The 19,098-nt window shown below is 48.6% G+C and overlaps 1 protein-coding gene across 15 annotated transcripts in view; it reads right to left on the reverse strand.

The window, feature by feature from the left end:
- tns1b (tensin 1b) overlaps positions 1-19,098 on the reverse strand; it is a 164,239-nt gene that overhangs the window by 61,339 nt on the left and 83,802 nt on the right. Inside the window, exon 1 of one of the 15 annotated variants that reach the window (XM_077002495.1) lies at positions 16,286-16,454. The exons of 11 other annotated variants lie outside the window; for them this stretch is intronic. In XM_077002495.1, the coding sequence (XP_076858610.1) occupies positions 16,286-16,303 (18 nt within the window). In that variant the 5' untranslated portion in view covers positions 16,304-16,454. Of the gene's footprint in view, positions 1-12,044; positions 12,660-16,285; positions 16,455-19,098 lie in introns of those variants that run through there. 3 more of the 15 variants (XM_077002497.1, XM_077002493.1, XM_077002494.1) reach the window with 3 other exon arrangements.

A 19,098-nucleotide genomic window follows, 5' to 3' on the forward strand; every position in this document is an offset into this window, starting at 1 on the left:
ACTATGACAAGACTTTAACTTTTGACGACACGTGCCCTGTCTGAGCCTGGAATTCCATCACTTGGCCCAACTCTGGCGGCAGGAACAGCTCGATGACAGCTCCTCTACCTCAAGCCCATAATCATTCCAACACCTTCTTGTTGCCCTGGGATCTGACCCTCTTAAGGACACCTCCTTGTCTCTGAAGACTCTGGGAATGTTTCAGACCGAGGCCAACATTTTAATTTATTTTTTAACCTCTGAAAGACTTCGAAGGGCAGTTGTCACGTAATCATGACTCTGCTGACATTTTCCAGAGTCTAATCAAAGAGATCAGATCTGGGGCAGTGCAGAGCTACTGCACTATGAGAGATAGGAGTCTGTCCTAGGACATAATGCAATGAACCCTTTGTTCTTTCTATCACACAAATGAGGTCAATGCACATCTCTTTTTATAAGGCACGACTCAACACTTTCCCAGAAGTCCAGATATCTACTGAACTGAAAACCATCTGAACGCATTTGAACGTGTCGTCAGACTTTTAGTACAAGAGCTCAGGATGACCTCTTGACCCCGCCTGACCCTCACACGTCAACAGGGGGCGCAGAAAGAACAAGCTGGACCAACCGCACAAGGAGTGGCTGGGAACCCACACACATCACTGAGATTCTGGGCAGTAGTGAGCCGTCCTTCCCACGGAGTGTCCGCGTGAGCAGACGCCTCCTCTTTGGCTCGGTGTCCATTCAGGACGCAGGTGAGGGCTCAGCTCGTGCGATCGCAGGACAATAGCGTGACCAAGAGGGCCAGCCATTTCTTACAGGATGTGAGTCACTGAACTTCCAACCTGCAAGCGGGGAGGCACCTTGAAGACTCACTGTGAAAACGTGAGCATGTCATTTTTCTCACAAAAAAGCACAACTGCACTAAAACACAGCAGGCTGTTTCATGCACCTTGCGGTCATGAACAACGTTAAAGCTTCTGAATCCATTTATCTCAGTTATTATCCTGTGGCCTAAGGGCCAATCAGAGTCTGCTGATCTCAGATCAGCAATAAAATAGCTGACATGTCTCCACCAGTCTGCTTCACCACCGAGTCCTTATTGAGTTACACATGTATTTTGGGAGCCCCACATTTTCTGATCCACATTCACTTCTATAATCTATTCCATAATCTGTCACATTTTGCCTTAACACTGACAACAATTTTAGATGACGTTGGAATGAATACCTTGAAGCCACAAGAGCCACAAGAATTCTGACCTCTGTGGTAATCAGTATCGTTTGACCTTTGCAGTAATCAAGCCGCGCCCGATTACCCACTGGATTACAATCAACAAAGAATGAAATGATAAATAACTCATTGTTGAAATAAAAAGTCCAACATGAAATGTGATTAGACGACTGGTAGGGCCCACTGGAAGCCTCTGATAAAAGGGGCTGCTGTGGTCTGCACTTGGCCTTTTCCTTCCATGCCTGTGAGTTGCCCAATCAGCTGGGTGAGATCAGGAGGGTTTGGGCACAGAGAAGGGAAAACTTTGAGAAAAGAAAAAAAAACGTTGCAAACTTCTGGGCTGGCATGTGGGCCAACAAAGCCTCAGAGAGAGAGAGAGAGAGAGAGAGAGAGAGAGAGAGAGAGAGAGAGAGAGAGCTGCAAGCATGTGTTGATACTATCAGAGTGTACAAATGAGCAGAGTATAATAAGGGGTAATTATGTTTTTGCATTCCTCACATGCTTTTGTTGACTTAATTAAACTGAGATCCATCACACTCAGAGAAGAGTGCAGGTCACATGGAGAGCTGCAGAGTGTTCTGGTGCTCAGGTGCTCAGGGAAACACACTCCCCCGTCTCCCGAGAGCTCCATCCCAGCCTGAGCACACGTTTTCATTGCTTCCCTACTGTCTTCCCGAATTAATCCATCCGATCTGACGCGTTTGGAAAGCGGAATGGTCACTGCGAACTCAGGTCTGCACACTTGCACAAACACTCTCACTTGCACAAACACTCACACTTGCACAAGTGAGCGAGTTTTTTCCGGAGTGAATTCATCCATGAGACTGTTACAGCAGCACTGAAACGTCGGTCCAAATGGCCAGCGGGCTTCCTGGGTATATGCAGCAGCCACAGGATGGTGGGAAGGGGAACAGGGTTCAGTCAAGTTCCGGCCTCATGAGGGATATCTGCTCCATCCTCTTTTGCCCTCTCTCTCTCTCTCTCTCTCTCTCTCTCTCTCTCTCTCTCTCTCTCTCTCTCTCTCTCTCTCTCCCTCTCCCTCTCCCTCTCTCCCTCTCTCCCTCTCTCCCTCTCTCTCTCTCTCTCTCTCTCTCTCTCTGTGTTTATGTTACACTGGCAATCACACTCATGAGTCCAGAAGTGCCTTCTCCAGATGCTTCTGGCCAGCACAAACCACAGAGGCCTGCTGTTTTTCTAATGGAGAGAATTATGGATGGCCATTTTATTTACATAATATAGCATGTCTGTTTATGATGGCAATGACCCTGGCATATCACCGTGGTCATCTGAATTGTTAACACTGATGAAAACTGAAGTTCTGGAAGAACAAATCGAAGGGCAAATGCTATTTCTGGCCTACACTTTCAGGGTCATCGTTAAGAGGTCACCTTTATTCTCTACCTAGAAGTACATTCATGAAACATTTTTTCTTCTTCTAAAAGCAGTACTAGAGGTAAAATTCCCCTAATGACAAACATCTCTGATATTCTCACAAATACAGTTTCTCACAGCAATGAGAACTGGTCTCAATGTTTAAAAACCCTACGAGAAAAGGCGGGATGACAGTCTTGAGCAGAGGAGAGGCTGCATTTCCCAGACATCTCCACACAAAGAATGCAGGGACATGTGGGCCAAGGCAAAGGTTAATCTCCAATCATGAGAGGGAACTTGAGAGCAACTGAGGGCAATTACTGGAACCCAATCCCGTTCTGAAACAGTGCGAGTGAATATCATAAGGGGACCCAGGCTGTGATACTGCTTCATGTACAAGCCAAACTCCCTGTTCATCACTTGGCTTCTTTACACACAGGATCCCATCTTCCCACAGCCTCCGTTTAATCTTATCTAAGTCACACAGCAGGTCGTCCTGATGACCATTCTACTGTGGCAGCTTAAGGCTGGTCTGTGGTGTCTGTGTCATATATCAACGCACTTCCACTTTAAGCTTATCTAAGTCACACGGGAGGCTGCCCTGATGACCATACTACCATTCTAGATATGTCACGTTTGGCCACGTGCTTACTGGGAACTGTGGCAGGTTGAGGCAGGTCAGTGCTGTCAGTCAGTGGCATTCAGCCAACAGAACTGGAGGAATTATGAGCTCCAGAAAGAAAACAACTCTCCCAGGCTGGTGAGGGCTTGCAGTCTGCTAGGATCCACAGGAGCTATCTGCATCATCTCTGCTTCCACAGAGGTCATGTTTGCCCTTCTGTAATTCACTTCCTTCTACTCACTCAACAACAAAGACATACACAAATCATACACTGATGCTACTAAGATTCTACTAATGATAAACACAGCTAAAAATCTTCATATTTATATATCTACGCCACCATATCAAGTGCACGAAATGCTGTTATAAAATACTAGGGGTGGGCATAGATTAATTTTTTTTATCTAGATTAATCTCACTGAAGTCTTGAAATTAATCTAGATCAATCTATATTAAAATGGCTCATATGCGTGCTACCCAAGTAATGACTAAAAGTCAGTTTTTGAGATAGGGTTTCTTAATACAGAGGGTGCATTAGACCAGGGGCTCATCTCCTGTTTCCAAAATGCATCAATGACTGCTTGAGGAAGCTGTTCTACTTTGATACTTGAAGAAAAAAAATATGCTCAATAAAATGTAGGCTACTCGTGTTCAACGTTTTGTTCAGTTAAACATGAATTTGTAAGCCTACATACTGTAGGCCTACATTAAAGGGGGTTGATAACATGTTTATTCAGCTAAACATGATATTTGAAATGTAAGCCAACATTTAGTACATTTAACCTCACGGACGTAATTTGGGGGGGGACTTTTTCAAAAGCCGGTTTTGGTCCTCTGCAGTTTTAACAGTTAAAAAGAAATATTTAAATAGCGACGAATCTAGCACTAGGACCATGCAGAAAACGACCGCTCCGAGCTCCACTCCGGTAACACTTTACGTTCCTAAAAATGAATTTTCCATGAAGCAAACCTGGCGACTTCGTGGCTGTATCCATGTAAACACACGTACGATTTGTAATTCACAAGTTTGAAAACTCGTTCTCGCCCCTACTGTGCAATTTGGTTAGGAATACAGCCGAGCTAAACTATCAAGTTGTAAGTCATCATAGTTTGCTTACCCATTTTGACCCAATTCCCAACCTAACTTTAAGAATAGATTAACGGCGATAATTTTTATATCGCCCGATAAGATTATCAAATTAACGAACGCCGTTAACGCCGTTAACGGCCCACCACTATAAAATACACAATGTGAAGTAAGGTTTACTGAGAGGGGCCCAGTAAGGATCTTGCAGAGCTCTGGCAGGAACAGCAGCTTGCTTGCTTGAGCTGTAGGACCATGTGCTGCTGTATATCTGTGCAGAGCTGGGCCTTCCTGGCTTTATTTCACTGCCCAGCCCATAAATCAAACCCAAAGACAAACACACGAACAACAGCTCTGTGCCGAGACCTCCGAAACGGGCCTGTGTTCTGTAAACATTCCACAGGGAGACAGGCCCTGATAAGAAGTCCAAGCTCTTGGAGTTAAGGCCCGGGTGGGGTCTGGGGCTGTGGCATGTTGGAGGTGATGGGTGCAAAGAACATTTCCCATAACCCCCTACACCCAGCTGCTGTTCCCATGGAAATAACTCACATTGCATTCATCATCAATGGGAGCGGGCCGATCCTAGAGCATCCTGAGGAACCCGCGGCCTGCACCTGAGCGCTGTCCAGGCCCAGCCAGAGGGACACACAGATCTTAGAACATGCAGGCGATCCATGGGATCTTCAGTCCATGGACCGGGCTGCTGCTCAGAAGGCGTCTTCACAACAGCGACGATCTACGCCCTGTTTGTAGGAAACGAGAGGATAGGATCTACTCCAGAATGAGCAGGTCTGCTCCGAGTTCATCACAGACCAACACTGAACACCTCAGATCAGGCCCATGCACCACACGCCTCCTTACACCAGATCTCCCCAACCCCCAGGCGGTGTTACACCAGATCTCCCCAACCCCCAGGTGGTGTTACACCAGATCTCCCCAACCCCCAGGCGGTGTTACACCAGATCTCCCCAACCCCCAGGCGGTGTTACACCAGATCTCCCCAACCCCCAGGCGGTGTTACACCAGATCTCCCCAACCCCCAGGTGGTATATAGGCGGTACTTTGGTTAACAGTATATAGCGACGACTTTTCTATTATGCAAAAATAACCTGATGTCCTCTCCAGTGATGGTAACTGCACTTGCATCGCAGACACCCTGGACGGGGGATGTTTCGTAGCACAGGTGTCTGGACAGCAGGCACAGGAAGCCTTGTGCGAAACACGGCTGCGAATTGCCCCCGCGAGAAGCAAAGCAGCACGGAGGGGGGCCTATTTAACAGCTACAAACAAAACCAGGGTGACTTCCGGTGAGCAGAGAGAGAGATGGCAACAAGGACCCACGCTGCAAGCCATCAAGAGCCATGCTGCCCCGCCCCTCATATGCTAATCGGGGGCTGAACGACTGGCTGTGATTGGAGGTGCCCGCAGACCATGTGGAAGCCATTTAGAAATGTGCTCACCCCTCTGAGATGACAGGTTGATCTGCGAGAATAAACAACGGCCAATCCGCCCAGCTATACAGCACTCTGCGGCTGACATTCAAGAACGTATGGAAGGTCTAACTGCCTGAATTAAGCAGATCGACTTGCCTGGAGCTGTTTATGGGACGCGAGCGAAGCTTAACTCTGACTATGCAAGAGTTCCAAATTCCTTCATCAAAGTGCAACACAATTTCACCATGTCTGCCAGAGTCAACGTAACAAGATACAGATTCTCACAATCTGTTTGACCTCTCCCAGAGTTTGTGGCCAGGAGACCGCATGTTAAGGTCCTTGCTGGAGAAGAAGGTCGCGCAAGGCTACTGTGACTCCACTTCACCACGGTGGAAGGATGGCGAATGGAGCATGATTAGTCCTGACAGTACAGGCTGACTGGCTGAACTGGCACCGCTGGGTAATTATTGGGAACAATTCACCACTGGGTTGAAACACCACGTCAAAGGCAAGAAAAATTCAAGGGAGAGACCAGAAAGGGGCATTTTTCTCTGTGCCGTTTGCATTCAGCGCCAACCACTGCTCTGATCGGCCTACTTAGTGAAATGAAGCATGCCTGAAAATGAAATCTGGCCATTGTGAAAAAGCACAACCAAACGTCCCCATTTGGACATGCGACTGCTCTGTCTCTGCTGCTGGGACCATTGGAGTACTGGTCCCAGATCAGAGAACCTCCATGATTTCATCACTGCTGAATAAGCAGGCAATCCTTTGAAAACAGCTTTTATAACAAGCGCCTGCTGCATGCTTCTAATCTCCGTTATTAACGTTCCAGAGAAAAACATAAAGGAGACATTAGCAATTTTTGTCTGCATGAGACTGGCATGGCCTAATCTTTGCACTAATATGGAACCACAAAACGTCTGTTGTGACCACAAGCCATTTGAGGTACTTTTGATTGATGGGAAAGCTGGCTTTTTTTTATCAGCACAAGTTTCTAGAAGTCAGGAACGCGTTGTGAGCCGCCCTGCTGTTTCAGGAGACGTGGCAGCAATATCGTTACATTGGTCCAAAATATAATTCAGGATGTTTTTACTAAGTCTTCCATGAATTACTTCACGCCCCATCCCACCCCAAACTCCAGGAAGCTACAAGGTGCCAAGCCTCTCCAGCTGCTCTAATATGACAATAAAAATGATTGTATACAGGAGTGTATGCAGGACTCATGGTAATATTTAAACATATCGTCACCCTCTCTGATTACACTACAACGCTGTATCACAAGCATCTAACTCAACAGACAACAGACTACAGCCTCAATTCACCACATGGTTTATTTTACATTTGAAACAGGGTGAAATGTCATATAGGATGCAATTCCTCCACAATGCAACATTCTTATCCAATCACGTCAAAAGCAGAGCTCCTTATTCAAGTAAATCTACGTCATGCATAATCAGTCCTAAGCACCACTGAACTGCATTTTGTCATGACATAAAGCTACAAATCTGCACTTCCTTTCGGACCTGTTAGATCATCTCCGGGGCAGTTAACAAAGCGCTGTCTGCATCCTCGATTCCTCCACTATGAGTGCGAGACCCTCATTTCTATTCCAGGAGCGGTTTTCTACTTCCCCTCTGCTCACGTTCACAGTCTGGATTTCTCCGCTTTCTGGTTCCCTGATCTGCATTGCACAGTACCATCCAGCGCCGTCCACGACACAAGCTCCTGTCTCCGTTAACGTTTAAGTCCGGCACGTTCATGAGGAGGGTTTCCATTCTCCCCTGCTGAGCAGACATTAATAAATAACCAGCATGTGACAACCCTGACATTCGACACTCTGACCTCCAGTGATCGACTCTCACTAGCGCGCCCTGCAGGTCATGAGGTGAATGCTGGAGTGAGCAGCCTGAGGATCTCATCTGTGTGTCGAAGTGTGTGAACGACACATGGGCAGCACCCTGTCTGAGTTGTCTGTATCACACACACACACACACACACACACACACACACACACACACACACACACACACACACACTAAGCCTTCTGCTGCCCTCTCACCTCTCAAGATTTCCCGCTAATTCAGTGTGACCTTGTGAACGCGCGGGCTGCCTGCAGGAAGCCTGTCTCCACCCGCTGGATGCCGAGACGCTCCAGCTGTCTCCTCTGGGCTCCGTCAGCTGGCACAGACTCTTCTCTTTTCACCTCACTTATCGCCGGGGGAATGAGCACATCTCATCCTGAAGCTATTTTCTCAGCATGGCTCAATGAGAACTCAGCACTCTGCCTCTTTGAACAGTGCAGGCAGTAGAGATTGCGGAGCAGACGTATCTGGAGCAGGATCAGACCAGGTAGTAAGTACATAACTGTGCGTAAGTGTCGAGAGAAGATGGTGGGGTAATTTAGAGGTTGTCTTTGTCCAGGATCCAGGATTTCTTCAGTTTTGCAGGACTGATGGTATTGCTGTGTAATACCAGAGGTATACGAATCATCTGCTCTTATCGATACAGAATGGATCCACAAGACTAATCTTTGACTTCAATCATAAAATGGCTCCTAATCATTATGTACATCTGTAATCAACACAGCAGAGATCTCCAGAGGAATGTAGCTAGTGGTGCTAAAACATGCATAGGAACGTAAACACAACCATACATCTCCTCAATCACACTGATAGGAAAACTAGCATGACATGCAAATATAAATTTTAACTAATGATGTACTATGAGTATTTTTTTGTTATCTTTTGAGGAGGATCAGAAGCATCTCGACAGCTGTTCAGTGTCAGCGAAGGCTCAGAAATGCAGATTGACTCATCCGGCTCCTTACACAGCTCTGCTGGATTCCTGCAGTGGCTGTGATACGAAATGATCCATGAACTTCCAGAGCGGGTGATTTTTTCAAACATACATTCATCATCAGAACTTCATAACTTCCAGTACAAAGAAATACCCTTCTGGCATTCTGTCTCCTAGGAAGATGTGTGTGATCACCTTCCTGTCTTTACAGGAAGGCCCAAACCTTCCTGAATCACATGCTACACCAGGCTGTGTCTCACCCTCTCCATCTCATCTCCGACAGCCTTAGAGTTAAAGAGTTAAAGTTCTTCCAGCTTCCAAACATAATCACCGAAGGGCTTTGCCACTGTTTTGATGCAAATGACCAGTAGTGCTCTGAAAGACACACATGGTCAGACTCCATAGCCTGAAGTCGAAGAACCACCTCTCTGTTCATGTAATTTATTCTGATTAGAAAATTAGCTTACAACATCTCGGCAGTCCGAAATGGATTACATAAGACCTCAAAAGCAGTTCGGTGTCTCACGCATCGCACATTTTTTCGATCTGCACCCCCAGGGCTGGCAGCATGGTGGTCTTCTGTATCACAGAGGCATGTGCTGAGACGTGTGTGTGTGTGTGTGTGTGTGTGTGTGTGTGTGTGTGTGTGTGTGTGTGTGTGTGTGTGTGTGTGTGTGTGTGCGGTGGTGGTGGTGGTGGGGGGGGGGGGGGGGGGTTACGTGGCAGGCGCAGAAACACGCTCGCTCACTGCAAAGCCCAAATCGAGCCCATCTCTGGCCAGCCGCCCGTGGCCCCTCACGCACACTAGCGCTGGGCTCCAACCGCACATACTGGCACTCTACAGCTCTAGAAAAGTCTAGAAACACAGAGAGGAATGAAGAAAGGCAAACCAGGGACCAATATGGGATGGGGATATATATATATGGTGTGCACTAATGGAGCCAAAGGGCTGTCTGTTCTAAAGGATGGACTCATGAGAAAATGACATTCCCCCTGCTCTGGCTTAAGATTTTTGATAAATGTCCCTTGCCGAGTTCAGCCCAGAATTAACCCTCTTTCCCCTCAATTTGAGTCAAATTAGTCAAAATTGCATCGGAGAACGTGCCAGAAACACAAAGTATGCGGTGTTTCCCACGGTTGAGCGCACGGGGTGTGGGAGATGGCCGGGGGAGGGGCAGGGAAGGCCAAGGGTATATACATACATGCAGTATCCAGGATCAGGGGGCTGGGGTAGATATGGGGAGGGGTAGTAGAGTATCTGGGGGGAAGGGGGGGGGGGGTCTGCAGCAGTGCAGATCGTGGAACGGTGAGTCTACACGGTTGGTAAGTGATGACCATTTGTTTGCTGATGTTTACACCCGAATTAGCAGAAAAAAAAATGTACGTGGAGGCGCCTTTTATGTCATTTACACCATGCAGATATTTACTACAACATCCCTGTTGCCTTCAATTACATGAACATAGCAGTAAATAACACTGATTCAACTTAATTTCAGAGCTATAAATAAAGTATTCCTAAAAAGTTGTTATTCCCTGTCCTCCATGGCACAGCTACTAAGGAGACATAAATATCCAGCATTTGACAATCCCGGCGTTTGACACGTTTGACCCACGTTTGACCTACAGTGACCGGCACTCTCTAGCGTGACTTGTATGTTCCGAGGTAAATGCTGGTGTAAGTGGCCAGAGGATCTCACCTGTCCTTTTCTCAAAGTATGTGAATGACACATAGACATCACTGTCTGAACTGTCTGTTTGTTTGTCTGTCTCTCTCTCTCTTGCCCACACTCTCTATGTCTCTTACACGCACACGCAGACGCACACACACACACACACACACACACACACACACACACACACACACACACACACGTGAGCAAGCAGCTCGGAATGCCGCAGAGGCACTCAGCTATATGCTCAGCCTTCAGCAGCTCCATCGTCCTGTCTTGTGTTTGGGGACAGAAAGGCAGGTCAGCGAGGCAGCGAGACACGGAGACAAGACACAAACTGCAGGTACAAATCAGCCCTGAATGGACAACCTCTCACTTTCACTCTCCCAGCAGTGCGGATACCTACACCACACTCTGCTCTACACCGCGGATGGAGTGCCTTCAGGTGCACACCTCCCACACACACACACACACACACACACACACACACACACACACACACACACACACACACACACACACACACACACACACACACACACACACAACTCCCTTTGAATGACATTTCAATTTCTTTGACTGCTCCAAGAATATCTTGCTAAAGTCAGAATTATTTTAAAAGAATGTTATCTATTCTAAAATCTAATATTAAGTCATAAAGTGGGAAATACATATGAAATTGTTAAACATATGTAAAGCCGTTTTCCAGGATCGAACGCAAGAGTTTCCCCAAGAGAGTGTTACCAGTTCTGCTTACTCATTCGTCATGTGGCCGGCAAAGCATTCCCATGTATTCCATGATCACTAAGAAGCCAATAACCCAATCACGCAAGCGTTCGACCACGCCAGTGCTCAATCACGCAAGCGTTCGACCACGCCAGTGCTCAATCACGCAAGTGTTCGACCACGCCAGTGCTCAATCACGCAAGCGTTCGACCACGCCAGTGCTCAATCACGCAAGCGTTCGACCACGCCAGTGCTCAATCACGCAAGTGTTCGACCACGCCAGTGCTCAATCACGCAAGTGTTCGACCACGCCAGTGCTCAATCACGCAAGCGTTCGACCACGCCAGTGCTCAATCACGCAAGCGTTCGACCACGCCAGTGCTCAATCACGCAAGTGTTCGACCACGCCAGTGCTCAATCACGCAAGTGTTCGACCACGCCAGTGCTCAATCACGCAAGTGTTCGACCACGCCAGTGCTCAATCACGCAAGCGTTCGACCACGCCAGTGCTCAATCACGCAAGTGTTCGACCACGCCAGTGCTCAATCACGCAAGCGTTCGACCACGCCAGTGCTCAATCACGCAAGCGTTCGACCACGCCAGTGCTCAATCACGCAAGTGTTCGACCACGCAAGCGCTCGATCACGCAAGTGTTCGACCACGCAAGTGTTCGACCACGCAAGCGCTCGATCACGCAAGCGTTCGACCACGCAAGCGCTCGATCACGCCAGTGCTCGATCACGCCAGTGCTCAATCACGCCAGTGCTCAATCACGCAAGCGTTCGACCACGCAAGCGCTCGATCACGCAAGCGATCTGTGACCTTCAGCATCACAGCAGTGGTCTACTGCTTTCGAGTCCACTTCAGGACATGCCAGCCCGCACACTCTGTCGTTCCAGCCACACACACACACACACAACACACACACACACACACACACACACACACACACACTCACAGCCTGCAGTCTCCTCTCCTTTACACATGGCATGTGAGAGCATTTCTACACCAGCCGTGGCGTGCATTTCAAAAGACATCATGAACATCTGTGGGCTGTTCAGATGCTTTGCAGGACAGGAGTGGGGGGTGAGGGGGGGGGGGGGGTGACTGGTGACCCCTCCACTTACCTGAAACACGGCAGTCGCCATCCTCCAGGCGTGACCGTGCCTCTCTCTCTCGCCGGGTGCACAAGTGTTGGCGAGCAGACTGACTTCACTGCCGCATTCTCCCAAGAGCCGCGCCAAAGGCTGCCCGGTCCACTCGCTGTCCCTAGCGTGAGCCGCTAAACCTCTCCAAGACACGGGAAGGTAATCCAGTAAGGCAAGGGAGGTGTGTGTGTGTGTGTGTGTGTGGGTCTCTAACTTCACCTATAAATTCCCACAAAAAATAAAAATAAAAAAACCCACACCGCTCCGTGTTGCGACCAGGGGAAGAACAAACGATCCTAAGAGATCTTCGCACTGATGGATGGCAGGAGTGTAGAGAGGAGTGTAGCCGGAGCGTCCGGGAGCTGCGCACGCTGCTCAGAAATGCGGGACGTCTGGCTGCAGGCTATCGCCATCCCCCGTCCTTCTTCTCATACCTCCTCCCTCTCACACTTTTGCTTACGCGCTTTCTCCCTCTTGAGCTCTCTAAGCACTCTCTCTGTCTCTGTAATACACACACTCGTTTTGTCTTCTCTCTCAGTCCTCCCCCTTACACTCTCTCTCTCTCTCTCTCTCTCTCTCTCTCACACACACTCTCTCTCTCTCTCTTTCTTCAACTCATGTATGTGAACAGAGTGGAATGGAAAGCAGGGGCCAGAAGCATACAGCTAAAATTCCTCAGCAGCCACAGGGGCTGGACTTGAGTTTGACAGACAATTCCCCCCACCCCTCCGCCCCTCCCTCATCCAGACCCCCCCCCCCCTCCCACACACACACACACACACACACACACACACACACACACACACACACAGGCCCCTCCTCTCCTTCCCCCTCCCCTCACCGCCTCTAGTTGTTATCAAGTTCTCAGCTTACAGCTCAAACATGAGTTGACAAGCTCTCAGGCGGGTCCAGGGCCGTGTGGTGGTGGGCTCCGCGTCGAGCTCCTTTACGCAAAGCTCATTTCTCTCTACAGCCACACGCGCACAGCAAACAAACCCGTCGTAATCCCCGTCCGACAGTAGTTATCTCGGTTTTACAGCCGGCAGTCGCAGCAACACCTCTGCACGCTACTCCAGCAAATACACTGGAGGGACATTAGCGTGGTCAGAAATAAAGCAGCAAAAACGACAGCGTGTCCCACACCACCTGGTCGGTGAGGGGAGAAAAGACCAGAGCTGGCGAACTGACCACTTCTACCATCATCAACGCTGACTGGTACCTGTCAAAATAAGTATTAACGAATTAAGAGCTTCCCCTGTCTTATTTTTCCTGTAGTATGTAAAATGAAATATTTTCCCTTCAACTAACTCCTAACCCTAGCAGTTATGCCATTAGTTAAGTTAATACAACGCAATCTCAACTGGGAGTTTCTTTATGTTTAGTTACTATAACACAGCGATTTATCATGAAAGGAGAACGCCAGCTTACATAACCTATACATGTATTCTTTACATAAGCTGGTTACATAACAGAATGGCAACTTCGACTTCATTGAAAGTTGTAAGAGCTATTAGCAGCACAATGGCAGACCCTAGACGGCTGTTCACCGTCAGGGGGAGTTGAGAGGTCTCGGTGAGCTGCGAGGACTTTGAAGAGCCTCGGTCCTCCTACCACAATGAGCTTTCTGTTGAGTCTGTTCTGAGGGGTCTGTTCAAATTACACTCCCTTCTGTGGAAGAAAACTGCCTTCTACAGAACGTTTGTTTCCTCGCTCAGCAACGATGAAGCCCAAGAAAACTTGTATTCAATTTCATAGAAGAATCACCTTTAATTCAGGTAGCTACACTCCACTACGGGATTTTTAAATGTCCAAAGTCACAAACAACTGTGACAGCGCGCACCCTCCATTTGAGTATCTCCGATGGTTTCGATTTGATGCAACTGGAACAATGACTAGGACATAAAAAGCCAGCAAACGTTCTGTTATGCCAGTAAGTTAAATATGATACTGGACAGGGGAGCAATGAAAGAGCTAAGAAATGAATCAAACACATGGGTACTAAACATTAACACCGATGCAGTGGAAACATGACAAGAACATTCTGTTCTATCAGTCCCATCATAAACACCCGCGAACATGCAGCTGGTTTGCTGTTCATTTTAACCTCTTATTTTGTGACATGCACCATCTAATCATCTATTGGTAGGTATGTGAAATCACCACCTAAACTTGAACTGGAGGAAAGAACCGTTGTGTAAAAAAAAAAAAAAAAGCACACAAGTCATTTTGTTTTGCTGTATCAAAGTAATTATACACAGGATGTTGACATCAAAGTGAGGCATCTGTGGAGAGTGTCCCAGCAGTTGTGCTCCAGATGTTTGCATGGTGCCACACACTGCATCCAATATTAATGACAAGCTTTATAAAAGCGCGGCCAAAGGAGGAGACGAGACAGGGAGGTAGAGCTGCCCAGCGCCGGCATGGAAAATCCACGCCTTAACACCAGCTCAAACTGGACACGGGTTTGGACCTTTTGTCCCACAAACTTGTTTTTTGCCCTATTTGGTAGTGCGAGACAAGCCTCGCTCCGTGAGGAGCTGCTCGGCAGCAAGGTGTCTGCGTGTTATGGGTCTGACATAGTTCCTGTGTCCTGGCTTTAATTATGTTTTATGATCCCAGAGGTGCTGCTGGTAATAGGTACTGCTATGGCCATAACCCAACCTCGGGATGGCGGCTACAGCACACGGCCTCGTGTGCGGGAAAGTAAACAGCGCGTTTAGCCGGGCACGGGGGAAGGAGAGCTGCAGAAACCCGATCCGCCTTTCCAGGACCTCCTAGGACCTCCAAGAGGAGAGCCCAGAGTAGGGCTTGCTAAGTTCCCCGCACACCTGTCTCGAATGGATGATCGTGGGTGGAGCAGAACGGCATCGGAGAAGAAACGCGACAGAGTAAGCGCGCTGCATATGAGGAACACACACCCCGTCAGACATGTACATGGTTTGAGTGCTCCATACAAGTGTGCTACTGTATACCTGTCGTGAGTAAACATGCAGCGATGGGTGATGGTAACACCAGCTGTTCTGTGCTATTCCAAATGTTCCAGTTTCACATGTGGTCAAAATACACTTCCAACAAAGCATTTTCAACCAGATTTGTGCAATATCACTCGGAGACCCAAAAGAACCAGAGTGAAGGCTCGTAACAGGAACGTCTGTACCGCTAGATATAACACACTCACATGTATGCAATGTGCATGCACACACACACAGACTACACAGAAGAGCATAAGTCCACATATCCTATTCCCATAGACAGAACTGAAATTAGAAGGATAAATACTTCTGGGCAAAGTGAATGTTCTGCACTTACGCAAGGGCAAACCTGGCCAGCCAAGCCAGTACAGCGTAGCATTCCCAGAATGCAGAGAGGGCTAGCGAAGGCAGGATTAGTGGAGCAGCCCTGCGTGTTGGCAGGAATTGTGCTGATTAGCAGAGCTGTTAATCAAGCAGGTGTGTGGAGCTGGACGGGTGGAGGTCTGACAGGTGCTGAGGGAGGAATGTTAAAGGTGAGCTGAGCCTCTTCCCACCTCTCTCCCAACACCAGCCACTTGGGAGCACAGCAAGGAAGCTCTGGAGAACAAAACGATCACACATGTCGGGAACACTTGGCAATGATGGACATAACGGAGCAGGACACAAGGACACAGCTCGTAACTGCGCTTATGACGTCCAACTTTCACTCCATCCTTTGTCTCCTCTCCCGGGGCGACAAGGCTCGATCGATGAGGAGTAAAGATCACATACCCAGGCAAATATACAAGAGGTTAAAAAACATTTTAGAACGACCTGTGCACAAAATCCCATAGCAAGCACCCACGTTCAATGATCGCATCTCACTCCGTATTGTATTTAAACTTCTACTTTTACGTTTCCACATTCAAAAACAGGGTTCCAGACAGAGCAGGGAGGGCTCCTCAGAACAGGTGCATGTCGACAAGGACACTCCTTCTGGAGACCACAGGGCCAACAACCTCCTCCACCCAAAAAGTCAATCACCTCCACCCAGCAACACAATCACCTCCACCCAGTGCACACAAAGCACACTTCCACTGCTCTGCATCTGCTACCCTGGGCTCGCAGTAAGGCACCGTGTAATTGGTGATGACTGTCTCTGTTCTCTCCCTCGCACTTTCCCCCTTGTCTCTGTAAGCCACCGCATCTGTCTCCGTCCGTCTCTGCGCTAGCTCCCGGGAGCCGCGGCTCTCTCTCGCTCGTACTCACTTGGCCCGTGGCGTGCATTCTTTCCGCCGGGCGCTGACTACACCGAGCTGACGAAGATCTGGGCGTTTGCGTTCGCCTTCCCCCGCTGGATCTAAGACTGTGGCGTCTGGATTGGGGAGCACGCCCAGGAGAGTGAATCCGGATGGCTGCAGGATCAGAGGGAGAGGTGTGGACGAGTCAGCTGTGCAGCCAGACCCACAGCCCCCCCTCTCCCAGCCCGGACCAGATTAAGGCCCTGCAGACCATCTGCAAGCACTTCACATGGACAAATGAACTGCTGAGCTTCAAGTGTTGTTGATCAGCAAGTATCACCTCTTATCATCAGCACACGTGCTGGGAAGGCCTCCTCCCACAAACGCACTCCAATCTCTCTCTGTCTCTCTCTCTGTATATATATATCTCTCTCTCTCTCTCTCTCTCTCTCTCTCTCTCTCTCTTTACCCTTACAATGCACTTTTCCACAGGCTAATACACCCAGAGACTATCATCCTGACTATGTCACTTTTAAAACTAGCATCTCAGTGGATTTCTCTTTGAAAAAGGCCACAGTGTTTGGAGCACAGTGGCTGGGTCTGGAGGGGTCCTGCCTAAGCTTAGACTCCACAGAGATGGACCCACATCACTTCTGCCTTTGTGTGTGAGCATGTGTGTGCATGCAACTGCACTCTTTCAGACTACACTACAATCTCTCCCTTGTTTTTCAATGCTGTTACGTCCCAGTTTATAAATGGACTCCTGCTTGCTTCCGTTTTGGAATATAAGGTCTTCCTTTCCCCAGGATGTGGGGAGAGAATCTCGTGTTTCTCAAATAACAGCCCCACTGTGACCCGGGCAATCCGGGGAGATTTGCTTCATCTGCCCTCATTGTTTCTCCATCCTTTGCTAAGCAGGAGTGCTCTGGTCTCGGAGCCTGCGTGCCACCACGTTCACAGCAGGACAAACCCGTCCCACACTACCATCCCGCACTCGCTTGACCTCCCCACGCACAGTGAGGGACTGCACAGGCAGATGAAACTCACACCATCACCTCATAGGCATCCAGAGCACGTAATGCTCACATGGGCCAGGGGGCGAGTTCAGGTATTCTGTTCCGCAAAATCAACTCACAAATGTTCACATTAAACCATGAAGTCATGTGCTCCGAGTGGGAGAACATAAGCCTGCTAGTTTAATTAAAAAAAATTATTAGAGTTTTAGGCTACAAATCTTTGTGGGGTTATTATTTCTGTTTTTGGTTCTTTAGACAATAAGCCCCATCTTGTGACATGCCTGTTGTATTGTTCATCATGATGTTAGCAGACAATGTTAGGATGATATAATGCATCCTGTGACTTGTAATTCAATAAGATTTATAACCGTAACATTCAAGGACACGGACACGAGATATTTAGGTCTGTGTTAGGCAGTGTGTTGCACAAGACCCTCTCTTCTCCTCTGCTTGTCTCTATAAAGTTTAGGTTGACAATCGGTGGGAAATCTGACCCGCCCTTCCTTGGCCCACAAGACTGTGGCCACAAACACAAGCGGAGGAAGTTTACTGATGTCATTTCAGCAGCTCCTTGATTGGCCAGTAACATTTCTTTTCAGCGATTTAGTTTTGGTAACAAAAGCTCGCCGCTAGCCATTGGCTGGAAGCGTGAGGCCAATCGCGTTAGCCTCAGATAGCGCTTACCTCCTGTAATTGGTCAGCGGGCAGCGCACAAAGGAGCCACGTTACAGTCACAGGATACGGCCCTGAGAACGCAGGTCTGTTAGAGGCTGTGGGCACGGCCCGAGAGGCGGGAGACCGTGTGAAGCTATTGTTCACAGGAAGAAGGTACCGGGGCCAGCAATCTGAGAATACACAGACCTGAACAGCAGCAAAGGCAGGGATGGGGGTTAGACAGGAGGGACGGCGGACAGCCCGTGTGGGACAGACAAGGCGGGGACCTGGGGAGCTTCAGGGGTGGAGCCTGCTGCCAAAATACCTCTAAATGTCCCTCACCTGTACCTGTACTGGGAGAAGTATGGCAAGCCACTCCTGGAGAGATGATCACTGAAAGAACAAGCGCCCAAGTGAATGGCCGACCCAGGTAACGGGCCGACCCAGGTAACGGGCCGACCCAGGTAATAGGCCGACCCGGTAAGAGGCCGGCTGGGTAACAGGCACTGCTCCAAACTGTACGTGCACGTGTTGGGAATAAACCGCGAGTTTACAAAGTGAGTCACGCGCCAAAGACAGACCCAATTAGTGAACAGTAAACCACACACTACAACCACTGAGATACCACAAGAAAAGACGAGAAGCTAGAAAAACTGATCAACAGAAGCTAGCACTGATGCATTTGTGAACTTATAAAATGTTTCTATTAGTTCTACCACTGTTGGTCTGCTGCTTATGGATGGCTCCTGATTTCCCATGCAACAAACCACTTACTCTCTGTACTAAACCTCTGGAAGGATGAGCAACAGGGTGGCCACACACTCTCTCTCTCTCTCTCTCTCTCTCTCTCTCTCTCTCTCTCTCTCTCTCTCTCTCTCTCTCTCTCTCTCTCTCTCTCTCTCTCTCTCTCTCTCTCTCTCTCTCTCTCTCTCTCTCTCTCTCTCTCTCTCTCTCTCTCTCTCCCTCCCTCCCTCCCTCCCTCCCTCCCTCCCTCCCTCCCTCCCTCCCAAGCATTCAAAACCTACACTGCTGTCGGCATCCAAACTTCACAAACACATTTTCCTGCTAAAGCACAACGGTCTCCACCCTGCCTCACGGGCTAGAGAACACAAAGATCCCGTGTGTAAAGACCAGATGATTCATGTTCAAGACTCAAGACTGAATCTTCACA

This window comes from Brachyhypopomus gauderio, chromosome 4 (assembly GCF_052324685.1).
Source record: "Brachyhypopomus gauderio isolate BG-103 chromosome 4, BGAUD_0.2, whole genome shotgun sequence".
Classification (NCBI taxonomy): Eukaryota; Metazoa; Chordata; class Actinopteri; order Gymnotiformes; family Hypopomidae; genus Brachyhypopomus; species Brachyhypopomus gauderio.